The sequence below is a fragment of the Strigops habroptila genome, chromosome 9 (assembly GCF_004027225.2).
Source record: "Strigops habroptila isolate Jane chromosome 9, bStrHab1.2.pri, whole genome shotgun sequence".
Taxonomy (NCBI): Eukaryota; Metazoa; Chordata; class Aves; order Psittaciformes; family Psittacidae; genus Strigops; species Strigops habroptila.
Window position 1 is genome coordinate 24,332,441 of NC_044285.2, and position 15,764 is coordinate 24,348,204.

Consider the following 15,764-nt stretch of genomic DNA (forward strand, 5'->3'; position numbering starts at 1 on the left):
ACACAGAATCACAGAATGGTTTGGGTTGGGATGGACCTTAAGATAATCCAGTTCCAACCCCCTGCCATGGGCAGGGACACCTCACACTAAACCATGTCACCCAAGGCTCTGCCCAACCTGGCCTTGAACACTGCCAGGGATGGAGCATTGACCACTTCTCTGGGCAGCCTGTGCCAGCGCCTCAGCACCCTCACAGGAAAGAACTTCTTCCTTATATCTAACCTGAACTTCCCCTGTTTCAGTTTGAACCCATCACCTCTTGTCCACAAAATGTTTCAAATGCAAAGGAACCCCCCCAGAACTTTTAATGCTTTTAAATTACTTAAAACAAGGGCTATGCATGTCTGGAACCTGTGGAGCACTCAGCACAGCGACAGCTTGATCTTAATTACAACCTGCAGACTCAGCTTTAAGTGCAGCTGAATCACAGCCTCAAGTTTAAAACTAATCCAGACAGTTTTGTTGGACAGCTCATAAGAAATCCATAACCAAAGTACAATGAGCTTTTTAGGGTACAGATCCTTGCAAAACACTTGAATTTACCTAAATGATAGTGAACTGCCACTTCTTTAACATTTCAGTGTTTCTAATGGTGTATTTATAGTAGGTATTTTTCTGAGGGGAGCCAGTATTACTGGATGCATTCTTTATGAATTTCTGTCTATTCCTATCTCAGCTCTCCTACCTTGATGGTATCCATATGTCAGGCTTGATTTCAATTTCAAGCTTGCAAATGTCAAATTATTTTGTGATATGTTCATTTTAAAGGGTGCTCTTTCAAAATACAGATCAAAAACTTGATCATCACAAAACCAAGGCAGATGTTCTCAGGCTAAATAGCAGCATTAGCAGGAAGAGCTGGATAAGAACTGATCATACAGGCCCTGATTAGAGAATAATCTGAAGAACGGGCTTAATGTCATATACCAGTGAGACATCTCTATGTGTTAAACTCTACTAAAAAGCACAGAATTGAGAGTTTTGATGCAACCATTTGCCCTCCAAGTTGTTGGTTGGAATCTTGTGATCACAACGAATAGCTGGTAGCTCCTACATCAGTTCCAATACAGCAGCATCCATCTACAGATGGCCACCTTGCTGGCAGTAACCACAGAGACAGGGATCCCCAACCTCTACAGCCCACAGTGCAGGAGGAGTTGGATTCTCCTGCCCTTGCTCTGTCTGCTCTGCAGCTGGAGAGCATTGTATAAGGTGAAACTCTCCCAACTTGCCTAAAAGCAGTATCATTGCTTCCCTTCTCTACTGAATTTAATGTGTTCAGCCTGGCTCCTCTCCCCACAGGACCATATCTAATGTAAAAGCCTCCGTGCTGTCACAATCCCTTGGGGCTCTGCTGATGTTCTCTTCCTTTTGCCCCTCAGGAGTCAGACAGTGGGATGGTGTTGACGTCAGATGAGGTAAAAAGCCCGAAGAGGCTGGAAATCCGCTCCTGGCCCTACGGGATCATGGCTCTAGCGTGAGTACTTTGGGGGGTTTCTTTTGAAGACAGTTTCCTATTCAGGAAAATGCTTCTGAAATCTGCAGGTTTGTTTCTGATGCTGATTTCTGGAGTTTTCTCTGAAATCTATTGATGACATTTCTGTTTGTTTTCTCTGTAGTAAACTCAATGATCTTTCCCTCCAGAACTTGTTCTACATCATGTCACAATTTTTTTACATTAAAAGGAATTATAGACTAGAGAAAAAGCTGGTGCAATTTCTGCAGAGTATGGGAGAGTTCACATGAGAGTGCACAGCCAGAACCAAACAGAACTTCACAGGGGATAACTCCCTCACTCAGAGAGAAAAGCAAGACTGAAGGAGTTTGCAGTGTCTTTTCAGGCCTTAAACACATAAACTCCCGGATGTTGGAAGGCAGGAGAGAAGAAGAAAGAGGAAAAGGGGACAGGTTACCTAAGGAAGGCTAGAGAGCCTGGCAGCACTACCCCAGAGCATTCAGATGCTCCAGGTTCTGCTGGACAGGAGTGTGACCTCAGGAACAACGTTGTTCAGCAGTAGTTCTGCTGCAGCTCTGTCCCTGCGTTATACCTGTTTGTGGATTAGCAGAGATCCAGACGCAGTTCCATGGTTTTATCCTGTGCACATGCTGAGGATTCCTGCCCAGCACCGTGCATTGCTATGGAGACCAAACGGCACCAGCTCTAAAAAAGGGGAGCTCAAATGTCAGAACTGCATTACAGAGACACTTCACCTGGGCTGATTCACCCCTCTAGTCTGCAGGATGGCATGCTGACACAAACCCACCACAGACACACACAGCCTCCTGACAGGAGTTATCCTCCTAATCCTGATTTCTGTCAGTCACCTCTGACTGCTCTTTCCCCACTGCATCTCTCCTGTTTGGATAAAGAGTTGGCAGAGGAAGGTTCTCTCTCCCCCTTCCAGGCTTTCTGCTGAAAATCAACATCCAGCCAGATGCAGAAACACAGGAATTCCGTAACAGCTTGTTCTTTCAAGACTTCCAGGAAAACCTCCTGCACTGCTCTTAGCCCACTGGGATGAACGCGCAGTACCACAACTCAGCTGGCTCAGAGCATCCCTGCCTGACCCACACAGCTGGGGCTCTCCCACTTACAGGCCACACTTCCACAGGGATTCCATTCATTGCAAGAGACCTGATACATTCTGTGCCAGCCACACCACGAAGGACCATCTTAACAGAGGTCTGCTAGAAAAGCAAAGCCTGCACCAAGTTGGGTTTGCTGTCTCATTCCCAGGACCCAGGTCCCACTGAACAGACAGAGGTGTGCTTTTTCTTGGCCACAGCCTTCACTGAGCGGTTCAGGTCTTGCTAAGAGAGCTATTTGGGCAGCTGCTTTTATGTTTTTTAATCTCACAGACTATCATTGGCCTAAATAACACTTTCAACATAGTGGCAGAGCATCCTGATGCCCTCTCATGTGAGAACATGACACCCCTTGGCACTTTTGCACTGCTAACTTATAAAAACAAGCCTCAGAAGCCTACAGGATAGTCCAGGAGAGGTCAGAAGGTAGTGCTGGTTTAATAGAGGAGATAAAGTCACCCTTGTTACTTGTGTATCTCTATCAAAAACATTTACCCTGGATCCTTTTCAAACAGCCTTTCTTTCCTAAAACAAAACTGTTCAAAGCTTAGCATGTTTTCTAAAGCAGGGTGGCTGCATTTATTAGTTTTGGCCAAACCCTTGCTGTTTATTTCTCTTGCATTCATTTTTCTGTGGAGTTTAAAATTTGCCAACACTACACCCCACGGAGTGTCAGTGTCAAGAGTTGAGGGAAGATGAATCTGATCCTCTGGGCCTGGCACCACTCTTACACTGGACTAACCATTTCTGAGCTTTAAGCATTTTATGCTGCTGAATGAGAAAGTCACAACAGTTGCTGTAGTGAGAGACAGAATGATTGACCGGGATAATGACACTGGAGTCAGCATTCAGGGAAGCACATTCAACTCAGGGGGGATTTAATGATGAGATGGCTCTGGTGTCAGGTCGCATCTCAGAATATTAACAGAGTACTGCCAAGCACTGCCTTAAAATGCTCCCAGAGACTCTATAATCAAGTTACTGCTTAAGATTATAAGAGGTTTGGCATCTGCTCAGTTGTCCTCCCTCCATCCCTCTCCCTTCTCCCCCCTCAACCCAATTATCCTGAGCTGCTCTGAAATGACTTCCCCAGTTGTGGCCAAGTCCCGTGGCACCAGCTGACAGGCTTAGCTGATAGGCTCTGGGCTCTGCATCCAGACTCCATCACTGAGGGCTCTGCCTCTGCCAGAGCCAAAGTCAATAATACTGGAATAAAGTGATTTTGCTCAGAAGCATCAGGCATTCGTGTCCAGTGCAAGGTGCCCATCAGAAATATGTTTGCTCCCCAGCAGGACTCAGTTTCAAGAGGTTTTTGTTCTGTGATGAATGCATTGAGATTGCACATGTACTTACTGTTGTGTCACGCAGCACCTTGCACTGACCTGACTTGAGCTCTCCGAAATAGAAGTAACTTTGAATGAGTAACTACTCAGGAGTTATGTAAGCCACGTCTAGGATTATGCTATATGCCTAGAATAGCAAGGACTACAAGGAGAGTGTGAAAGGCTGCGGTCCCCAGCCTGGTTTTGATGGCAGCACTTTTCATTTCACTGAGGTAGTAAAGGGAGAGGTGACCCACTTTGCCCCATGCCAGGGGACACACACTTACTGAGTGGCTGGCTTTGGCCTGCTGGAACTTTATGTTAGCTGAACTTTGCATTAGAAGTGTTTCAAAACAGTGAATTCTTGACTCTAACCCCCTGAGCTCTCTGTGCCAGCAGGCTACTGATGCTCTGATACTGCCTGGGGGGAAGCCAGGATTTAATTCCTAGTGCACAGCACCCCATCTAAAATGCATTAAAGCAAACTGTGAATCAGTCATAACTATCAGGAGGAAAAATAACCCTTTTCTTTCTTTTACTGTAGACAAATTTAAAAATATTAATCATCTTACTCTGTGCCTCATTAAACACCTATGAAAGCTGCAGCAAAGCCCTGGAGCTCCTACATATTATTAGGAGCAGACAAACTGCTCCACTTGGCAATGCTCAGCCCAATTCCTCATTTTTTCCTAAACACAGCTGCTGAACAAGGCCGGGATTTCTACGTGGAATCATAGAACCCCAGACTGGTTTGGGTTGGAAGGGACCTTAAAGCTCATTCAGCTCCAACCCCCTGCCACAGGCAGGGACACCTTCCACTAGAGCAGGTTGCTCCAAGCCCCTGTGTCCAACCTGGCCTTGAACACTGCCAGGGATGGGGCAAGTGTGGACACAGTTGTCTACTTGCTTTTCCTATTGAGGGCATCTTACTGCAGAGCAGTAAAAGCTGCTCCACAGCACTGGGAATAAGCGCTGCACTTGGCACTCCCGTCCCTCACTGGAAAGGGTGATTTTCTTACAGCCATCTCTCTTTCTCCACGTTCCTCTTCAAGTCATTGACCCTGAGATTCAGGCTAATAGAAACTGGCTCCCTCTCACATAAAATCAACAGCTCCAGTAATGATTTCCCAGCTCTCAGTGATTTTCTACCTCTAACCAAAATCCCTGGCTCATACAGTAGGATGAAGAAGTCCCATTAGGTCGTTTAGGCCTTCCAGCTATCACAGGATTATCCTGTGGTATCTTCTAACCAGCTCTGACACCTCTCCAGAAAACTTAAAAAAGACTGAAAGATTACTTAATATGCAGGCTAAAATTCTCTTCATCTAGTTTAATTCCTTGACTTTTCAGCTTCAGCTGTAGCAGGAAATCTGACATAACACAGTAAAAATGGGAACTTTTAACAGCTCTCACTGCCCACGATACCACGATGAACCACACTTTGTCCAAGCTTGTGTCCAAGACCTCCTATAACTATATTGTGTCCCACACAGACACAAACACAGTGGCAGTGTTCAGATTCTCATCTGTCCCGTTATCCTGCCCTAAACATATACATTCTTGCAAGGACAAATGAGTTTTCAGGTTGGTTGTTGTGCAAAACGTGACCAGTTTGGGTCAGTGAGCAGCTGAATGCCGCGGTACTCACGTGCCTGATGCTCGGTATTGTGCCGTGCTGAGAATACCAACAGCCGCTGGTATTCTCTGTGGGACTGGGCTGAGAGACTCGTGGTTATAAGCAGCTTTATCAAAACTGCACATCTCCTTTATCACCTCCTGCAGCTGCCACACTCACAAGCCAGGCAGAGGCAAATCAGTAAGGGAACACCTTTTGGGGCAGTGGAGAAGCGCTGAAGCAAGCCATGGCCTGCTTTTAATGAAATTAGTTAATTACACAACCACTATGAACTTCTGGAGCTGCATAATTGTGTGATTAATCACATCTAATGCCCTTAGAGAGTGTTTATCGGTGGGGTTCAGGGAGAAGTCTTCTCTCTCACCTGGGTGGTACAATTGGCTCAGAGCACAGAGGTTTGCCCTCTGGAGCACCAAGTGCTGCCCACCAGCACGGGCCAGGCTGGTGCCTGATGCAGTGTGGCAGTGTCTAGGTAGCAAATGAGATTCCAAGGACAGACAGAAAAGGGATGCTGCAGTCTCATTTTCCAATATAAAGTCCAAGCATATATACGTTTCTCTGTGGCTGAGCATGAACAGAGCAGACTGAGATACTGGTAATACAGAGCATTAAAAGGAAAAATGCAAAGATCCCTGGATAGCTTTAATTTAGGAAATGCATTTAGATGAAAGGAGTAGTTCTGGCAGTTAATTGCATTTCAGTCTGCCCGAAGATAGCTAATGACAAAACTTGCTTCTGACCCAACTCATCAGCTTTCTGTCTTTAGAGCAAATATTAGATGTCAGCATTTAAGTACCCTTCTTCAAACATCAGCCTGATTTCAGGGACAGGCAGAGTTATTCCCAGATATCCAGTCCCTTGACCTACACGGGCAGAGACCTAACAGGAACACTTGCTGGGAGTCTGTATGGGTCTGAACATTTCCCACTGTGTGGCCAACCTAAACCCTAATAACATTTCTCCTTCCCCAGCACTCCGAGATATGCAGGCTGGGGGCCAAGTTAAACAGATACTTTCAAGCTCCTCAGTCTCCACTGACAACTTTAATACCTGGCAAATGAGAAGCCAGAGCATCCATGGAATTGTCTGACACGAGTCAATAGAACTGAGCAACAAAAAGAGAAATACATAAATAAACAGTGAATCAAAGCTGTGGTTCTTTTGCTCGTGCCAGGGAAGAATTTATCTACAGAGAAAGTGTGTGTGTACAGAAAGGGAGAGCTGCCAAATGTACAGTGTACAGAAGAAGTTTCCAGTCCCATTTTTCTCTGGATGAAGAGGAAAAGTTTAGATGGTGGAAGCAAAGCAGAATGTGCCACATTTGTGATGAAATTCTCTTTCCCTTCCTCCAATTGCTGTATCTGTCTCTTAGCTATTGTTTGGTTTCCTGGAGCAGGAACTGGCTTTGCTTTCTTTCTAAAGCACCACACTCTGAACCCATCATCAACTCTTGGGGACTGAAGCACTGCAGCAGTACAAATAAAATCAGTATAATGACTCACACAGCTATTTGATGAACTGCTGATTATTCACATTAGGTTGAGATCATTAGAACATGTATGAAATACACATAAAGTGCCTGATTTTAGACTCTCCCAGGCACACTGTAAGTCACTCTGGACTGAGACATGAGCTCTGCCACCAGCAGCCCGTGAGTGAGGCTGGTTCCAAAGAGATGCTTGTTAAAGGGTCCTGAGCAAAGTGGAGAAGCTCAAAAGCCATTCTCACATTGGCATCCTTGGGAACCAACCTTAAACTATCCAGACCTCTTCCAGTGAATTCCTCTGATGGAAGAAACCAGGCTTAACAGAACAACATTTTTAAGGCAGTCTGTGACAGAAAGTACCTTTTTTTGTCTCCACAACACTTGCTGCTCCTCAAGGTCACCTTGTGATACAAATCCTCTCCAGGCTTCTCCTACTTTTAACATTGAGGTTGCTCCATGTGATGGAAGTTGCTTCTCTCCCACTGCCTTCATCACCTATAATAAGGGAAAACAGCCGAAAATGAAAGCTGGCTCTGTAACAGCATCAGTCACAGGCCAGCAGCTGGGATGCTGGAAAGTCCTGCCCTCTGCTACTGTACTGCTCAGTGATGTTAAAGGGAGAGAGAATATAAGAGAGATTTTGCTCTACCCTGCAAGAGAGTGTTCAACACAGTCTTGCTTTCGGTATCATTTTAAATTAGAGTCTGTCATAGATGATTTCATCCTTTATTATACTTAAAGAAAAGTCATAGCCTTCAGCTCTGCTTTCAGAAAAGTCAAATTTCTACTGACCTGTGTCAGAACAATGACAGAGAATATTGCTGTACGTACAGGACAGGTGCATTTATAGCTAAGATATATATGTGGTGCACTGGAATGTGGTAAGCTAAACAGATAGGGCAACAGGACGACTGCATTTACTCCTAAATCTACTTTTACAACACTAAGTTATTTGAAATACCTAATTCAGTTCCCTTATTCATCTGTTAAATGTCACCTACAGAATGCTGCAAAGGTAACTTGAAATGCTTTGTATATTTATTTTCAGTAAGAATTTTGACCATAAATTACACACAGAGACAAAACCATATGGAGACAGGGTCCATATATCTACTGTTTGTTCCCAACAGGCGGAGAGCTGTTAGCAAGAGCAAAGAATCCATTCTATCTGACCACGAGGCTGTCAAATACCAGCCAGCAGTGCAGGTAGAAGAGGACACCATGGACTTCACACTGGAAGACTCTGTTCTCCTCCCTATGGATCCCAACCTGGAATGCCACAGCCCACCTCCAGATTACAACTCGGTCGTTCACTACTCGGCCCCTCCGGTGTAACCAGCCCAACTCAGGGCATCTTGCTCCTCACCCATACTGGATTCTTTCATGCCTCCATGCCTGGATAGAAAGGCTGGGTAAAACCAGGAGGGAAATCTGACAGGACAGTGGTTCATATGTTTCTTCTGGCGCATCTCTGATGTGAATAGAAACGTTTCAAGAGCATCTTCTTTCTTGTCTTCAAAGGCCTATTGCAACATATGCAGTAAATTAACATTCTATCCAAATCAGAAGAGGAGCTGTAACCCAGTACTGCTTCTGCTCCTTCCTCCCCTAGCTGGGACTGCTCACTGGCATCTGCACATTGCCAAGTTCCTTCATTCACATTTTACTCCCTAAGAGCCACCAAGAGTCGTGCCACGCCTGTTGTGCAAACCAGATTCATTCTCTTGGTCCTGCACACATCCTGCAGGGATCGTTTCGTACAATGCTGTAAGGGATCAGAGGAAAACAACAGCCAGGTTTGGGAGAAAATCCAAACCTGAAGCACCATCCTTAACGTGGGATCTCACCTTCCAGAAATATTAGTGAACTATTTAGAAATACAAAATATTTTGGTTACAATTTGTGTTTTAATGATTTCCATTGCTTATAGGATGCACACGTGAAAATGCAATGGCACAGAGGACGCAGGTAACACCCATGTATGGAGAGCGAGGCTGGTCCTTTGGGCCATCAGAGCATACAATGGGGTTAAATCTGTTTCCCTGTGTTTTCTCCTTGATCAAACAGCAATCTATTTAGCATACATGCAATAGGGACCCTTGGTGGAGATGCATGTGTAACGACTGCAAGGCAAAATCACTGCCTTAAGTAAAAAGCTTCTTAATGTTAAAGAGACAGAACTTCCCAGTGCACACGCACGTGCCTGTGTGGATGTGCATAAGCAGGGTTACACATAAATGCACAGACACCCTGGGCACCAGCAGGGTAGCAGCATTTTTATGTTTCCTTTCTGCACACAGGCTATTTACTAAAAACCAAATTACATTTAAAAAAAGGCGTTTCCTTTGGATTCTGTGGCATATCCCGACAGTGTGATCCTGGGAATGCTAGGCCAGGCTAAACCGTAAGCCTCGGTCCCACGCAGACCCCGTGCATACTCAAAACTGCTTCAAAAATAAGCAAATAACCCTTGTCATTTAAACCCCAACACAAGCAGAGTTGACTTCAGAAGCCTAGGAAGGGAAGAAGTTTCTAGGTTGCAAGCAAGGATGGAGAGATGCTCATCGACAGTCAAGGCTATAACCTCCTAAGCCATAAACCCAGATCTATAAATGACTCTGTACAGTTTCTTCCAAGGTCTTCACAGCCCTTTCCTTTTCTTCTTATATTTGACACAGTTTTAACTTCTTCAGAGAAAAAGAATTTTTCTTCATTATTCCAAACTCCGGGATAAAAACCCCCCAACACTTGCAAAACAATTCTATTCCCTTGGCAAAGAGAACGCTTCTGGATGATGGGTTACAGTTGGCTACACTGAAGTAAACACAAACAAGCCTCAGGTATTATCCAAGCGGGAAGCAAATCTCCAACCCCCATTCCACGTTAACTGTGAACACTACAGCACCTGAAGTAGGGGCTCTTGGACACTGCACTTCTCCTGCTCCTTGCCTTCAGATTCAATGTATTATGGAAATCACCTGCAGTAACCCACTTGTTCATAGTGGACCTGCTCTGTACTTGCTTTATGGTCATTTTTGCACTTCTTTGTATTTTAATACCTATGTATTAAGTAGAGCTGGTTGTATAACAGAAGAAACTACTGGGAAGGAATTCATGTGCTGAGCCCCATTGAGCTCACTGGATCAGATTTTCATCAAACAGGAACTGAACTATCTATAGCTCTGATCAAAGAATCAATTGCTTCCTTTGGGAATAATTTATTCATATGGCAAAAAGAAAAGAGGTGCAGACAGTTTGTCTGGTAATGGCAGCAGTGTGAAAGGGTTTGTTATTGTGCCTTCTTCTGTAGGAGAAGAAAACGACAACGTTTAAAAACCTTCACTTACAAACTTTAAGTACATACAGGGAAAAACCCTGCAAGGATGCAGTATGTTTGGAAAAGGAATGGGAAGCACTGCTGGGTGAATGGTCTGTTTCTGAGACCTTCAGAATAAGTCTCTCCACTTCATCAAGGATGGACTGTAGAGGTTTCTCTGAGACCAGAGGAACATGGAGCGTGTTTCCTGAGCGGGACCCAAGCGGATGCAGCCGGGGCCCCTTCTGCCCCTCAGCAGCGTCTGTCAGCATGGTGAGAGATGACATGAAAACAGAGCTCAAGGGCTCAGGTTTAACACACTGGTGGCATTGGCAGCCCCCTGAACACTGAGGGCTCCTCTGCAGTGGCAAAATCACCGTGAGCTGTATCAATGGCCATTTCTTCAGAGAGCAAAGACAGCCCTGAACCACGACAGCGGCCTTTGGGTGCTCTGGAGATGGCCAGTGACTGATGTTTGGGCAGCTCTGTTTCCTATGTTTATTTTCAGTGGAAGATTTTTTTCCCCTCCTTATAGTAAATGTAACAAGCAAAAGTCTTGCCTGAAAAGTATTACTGAACATATGTCTTCTATTTTATTTACTAATATTTTGTTTGTCCTTTTCTCTCCTCCCTTAATTTAAGTATGGTTCTTTTCTTACAATGATGTATATAGTTTACCCAGTAGAAACAAATATAGTGATTCATTTATATGGTAAAAATTGTAACATTTTAGTCAAAAGAGAAAGAGATACTCAGACCTAACAGAGTTAAGTATTGTTACTAAACATTTCACTAATGCTTGCAGGCCAGGCGCCAGTTTACAGTACCTACTAGTGCCATTTCCTAGCAGTTCTCCCCTTGGCTGTGAGTATCTCCAGCTCTCACTTACTCTCCACGTTAGTTTCAGTTAGGAAACAGGGATCTGGAGGAATCTGGCAGGTTTATCTCATTCCTGGGAGTGTCACCATGCAGCTCCTGGTAAGGGTGCGGAGGTTGCACTGCCTCTGTTCTGGCAGGTGTATTGGCCAGAGGATCAGAAGGGGGCAGGGTGTTTAAATGATGTGATGTTTATTATTTTTGCTGACTTCTCAGGGATTCTTACTCCACTCCTGCTTTATCTAATCTGAGCTCAGTGCTGCCTGGCATTAACACGTACCTTCATTGTCTTTAATGGTGCTTACTCCTACTGGTTTTATCCTCTTGTAACCCCAGAGGATTGGGGCAGAGGAACTCTGAGCTCACACAAATGTGCTGTCTCCTCTCCAGTGGTCCCCTGCCATGTAGATGTCCAAGGGTAAGTGCCTTCACCTGCACGGTATTGCTCAAGCTGGTGTTTTTAGCAGTTTCCTATCACCTCTTTTCTCTACTCTTCATCTATTTCTTGATATTTGTTCTTCACAGTCTCTTTGGATTCCTTTCCTTTGCCTTTAAAGTAAGATCAGGTATAGGACTCATTTCACTCTGCTCTTTCCTGTATATTCTGTGCTTGCAGAAGCTGAACTAGATAACCTAAAGGAAGCTTTTTTCACATTACATTGTTGGCAAGGAAAAGTAGTTTATATAGGTTTGTCTGGAATCTCTCTGTATCCCTCCCTGAATGAGAGCAGCTTTTTAACCTACTGATTTTTCAATAGCGGTATCTGGAGCAAAATGAAGGTTGGAGACTATCTATGTGACTCTCATCTTTCTCCTAGTCCTTTCCTACTGAGGTTCTTCCAGGTTATCCTCCCAAGAAAGGGCTCTTAACCAGGATGCTGGCCCCAAACCATCTACTCAAGGAAGAGAAAGAAGAGAAAGATCTAAAGTCTGAGTAATAGTCTCAAACAGAACCACTGCAATTTGAACCCACTGAAGATGGATACCTTTAGGTCTGCCTGCAGCCATAAACTGCTCTGCTGAAGACATCCCACTAATCCAAACTCTACTCCTCAGTTAACCTGCTTGGCAAAGGCCCAGGATACCCAGAGCATCCAGGCGCTTCTCTCCTTGTATTTACACTCTTGTCTATGTAGGAATGTTTGCCAGCCTGTAACCAGCCAGTCGGTCATCAGTTTATTACTTATCTTCTCAATGACCTTTCATATTGTGCATTGGCACTGCCTTGTCATGTCCTACCTGGCTTTACATATTTGATCTGGCCCTGTCAGGATGTGGTCTCAGGTCAATGGTCTCTGGCTCCCATCAGCACCAACTGGACAATACCAGGAAACGTGTGCAGGGAAACATCCCTAGCAAAGAGCTACACAACAAGATACAGCATTTTTGGGTTTTCCTGACTACAGGAGACAGCCAGGATCAGTATCACACTCAGACATCAGCCTTACCATAAAGTGAAAATACAGAATAACAAACAAGTTATCAGTAACTTGTTTGTCCCTCTCTGCAAATAGTAATGGCCAAACCCTGGGATCCATTTTCCTGGTTTTATATGATGTCACAAAGACATAGAATTTTGCCAAAGAATGACACCAGCATCATCTTACACAAGTGAAATGCAGGGAGGGCTCTGGGTTCAACCCTATCAGGAGTCAGTTGCTGTATAGGTGACTATGTAAGTGTTGAGCCCAAGCCCTGGCTTGTTTGTTTGGTGGATGTTGTTTCATACTGGGTTATCATAGAAAAGAAAACTTGCTGGCCTGGATCACTTGGTCCCCAAGCAAATACAATGCCACAGGGCTGTGCTTAGAGGAAGAGCAGTGTGGCATGTGCTGAGCAGTGTCCCCTTGTCCTGCCCAGCAATCCTGTGCCACAAGAGCCAGCAAATCCTAATTACTCAATTCATATTCCCTTAGACCTCGAGTTGTCGAAGCAGCTAATGAGAACTGGGAAAACCCAGTGACTTGGGACTTAAGGAAAATAAACTAAGGGCCATGTAATACTCGAAACACTAAGGAATGTCTGTCTGCCATGTTCCTGTCTGTCTGAAGAATGTATGCACTGAAAACAACGCTTTCTTATGTAGTCAAAAATTGTACTGTATCTATTAACCAAAAAAATAAAAAGAGTCTATATTTATACAGCCCAGGGCTCCTTTGTGTCATCTCTTGGCTTGAAAAGTGTTGTCCTTGAAGCAGAATATAAATAAATAATGCAACAGTTTTGAGAGATTTTTACAAGGCAAAGATCTCATTATTATCTACAGGGGTTCAAAACTTGGGGCATAACCTGCCACAGTGTTATTGCTCAGAGGGATCCAACCAGTGCATTTGCTGTAAAGACCCAAACATCTCAGAAAATGAGGGGGTGATTCGCTGGAGAAATCCACAAACAGCCCATGAAACAGAGACTGCTGTCTGGGTACATTTAAAATACACAAACAAATGGGACTGATAGAAGACAGAAACAGAATTCTGCATGTTAAGTAAGACCCACACTCACCAAAGCACCTACGTCTGCGAAGATAATTTGCAGAACATAGAATCCCAGGCTGGTTTGGGTTGAAGGGACCGTAAAGCTCATCCAGTTCCAACCCCCTGCCACGGGCAGGGACACCTTCCACTAGAGCAGGTTGCTCCAAGCCCCTGTGTCCAACCTGGCCTTGAACACTGCCAGGGATGGGGCAGCCACAGCTTCTCTGGGCACCCTGTGCCAGCGCCTCAGCACCCTCACAGGGAAGAACTTCTGCCTCAGAGCTCATCTCAGTCTCCCCTCTGGCAAGTTAAAGCCATTTCCCTTGTCTTGTCCCTACAGGCCCTTGTCCAAAGCCCCTCTCCACACTGCAGCATTTGAGGGTTGTTAAGATTCAAAAGTCCAGAAATTGTGTTTCATGTAGCTTAGCACAACGTCCCCAAAAGAACACAAATACATATTTCCCAATACACAGCCATGATGATGTTACTGATTCTCACTTGAACAAACTCCATGCTGTTGAAATACAGAATATTCCACACTCCGATTTTGTAGTTCAGGTCTAATATTGAGAAGGCTGAGGAAAATATCATCTCCCACCAACAGCCAAGTGCAGCCTGGATGCTATTCTCTTTACAGCTGGCTCATCTTTCTGACACACTGTTCCTCTTCCCATTTTGGAGGCAGAGCAGGTAACCACTGGCAAAAAAGAATATGAGATCTCTGCAGATTTGTACAGTCTGACAAATACTAGTTTCTACTTATGGCTTAAAATAAATCCTGTTATTAGGGGGAAAACAAGTGTGTTGGAGTTTCAGAGCCATTCTTCCATTAGCACAGCCTTAAAAGTTAGTGGTCTGTGTATTTTGCAAGCCACATTAGAAACTACGAAGCACTCAAGTCACTTCAAACATTTTAGTTTCTCTTCATTCCCTGCTCCAAACAGTCCTAGGAATAAGTGCCTAAATTATAGATGTCATTTGAAATGCAGCGATCTCCTTTCATCCACGTAATGAGCAAGAACATTCTTCTCTGTAAACTATAAAATGCTTTAGTTACTTATATAAGGCATGAGTCACTGCACGCGCGGCAACACGGAGCCTCCTTCACCGGGAAGCTCATGTAGTAAATGGTGGAAGGAAAATACACAAAATTAACTCTGATTTGCTTTTAGCACAAACTGTGAATTATTTATCACACGCAGCTTGAGCTACGCTTGTGGCAGGGAAAAGAATTTGGGGGGAAAAAGTGTAACATTAGGAATCAAGAAATGTGAGTTTTCTCTTAGGTCTCGGCCAAGGTATGTGGCTTCTCTGTCCCTTCCTTTTGGTATATCAGATGTATGATGTAAAAGATACGTGTTTTTACAGCAGCAGCATGTAGAGATGCAAGACCAGAAAAATCTCAATCTAAACTGTTGGAACTTGGTGGTTTGAGGTGATAAAAATCCAAGAAAATAGGGACAAGAAAGAGATAGATTTAGCAGTAAAATAAACAGATGTTGTGGTGGTCACATTGGAAAGCTGAGAAGAGAATGCAGCTGATTTCCAGCCAGGTCCTTTTTCCTTCCTCCCATAATGAGACTTTTAACTTCTGAGGGTTTCTAAAGTGCAAAGGCTTTGACAGAGTGGAAAATACTGTCAATTTTATACACTTTGTGCACTGTGAGGCCCACAAGCAGCAGATAATAACTTTGCCTCAAAGCCTGTGCAGTATCCCATGACTTTCCCAGGACCTCAGTGCACTGAGGACAGTTATGATGAGTGGCCTGATGACTGAGTATTCATTAACACTTAGAGAGGAGAAACAATTCTGTTTAAACTACTTCCTTCAACAGGGACATAGGAAACAATGCAGGAAATCATAGTTCTGGTGGTTCACTTCATCCTTCCTCATTCACACTGATGCACCAAGCCAGAGCTGTCTGTTCCTTTCCACACTGCAGAGTCAGGGAACACTGACTCCATACCTGCACAAACCACAAGGGCAGAGTAACACGGCCTCTGGATATTCCTGTTCCATATTTCTTTAAGTGGCCTTTAAGACAGGGCTGTTGCTCCCAGGAAGTGA

At 44.4% G+C, this 15,764-nt stretch overlaps 1 protein-coding gene across 2 annotated transcripts in view; it reads left to right on the top strand.

Moving 5' to 3' along the window:
• The window catches only part of LOC115612592 (vascular endothelial growth factor receptor kdr-like), a 124,425-nt gene extending 111,059 nt beyond the window's left edge, over positions 1-13,366 (top strand). For both annotated transcript variants that reach the window (XM_030497068.1, XM_030497069.1), the window contains exons 29-30: positions 1,383-1,477; positions 8,161-13,366. In XM_030497068.1, the coding sequence (XP_030352928.1) occupies positions 1,383-1,477; positions 8,161-8,365 (300 nt within the window). In that variant the 3' untranslated portion in view covers positions 8,366-13,366. The remainder of the gene's footprint in view (positions 1-1,382; positions 1,478-8,160) is intronic.
• The last annotated feature ends 2,398 nt before the right edge of the window (positions 13,367-15,764 follow it).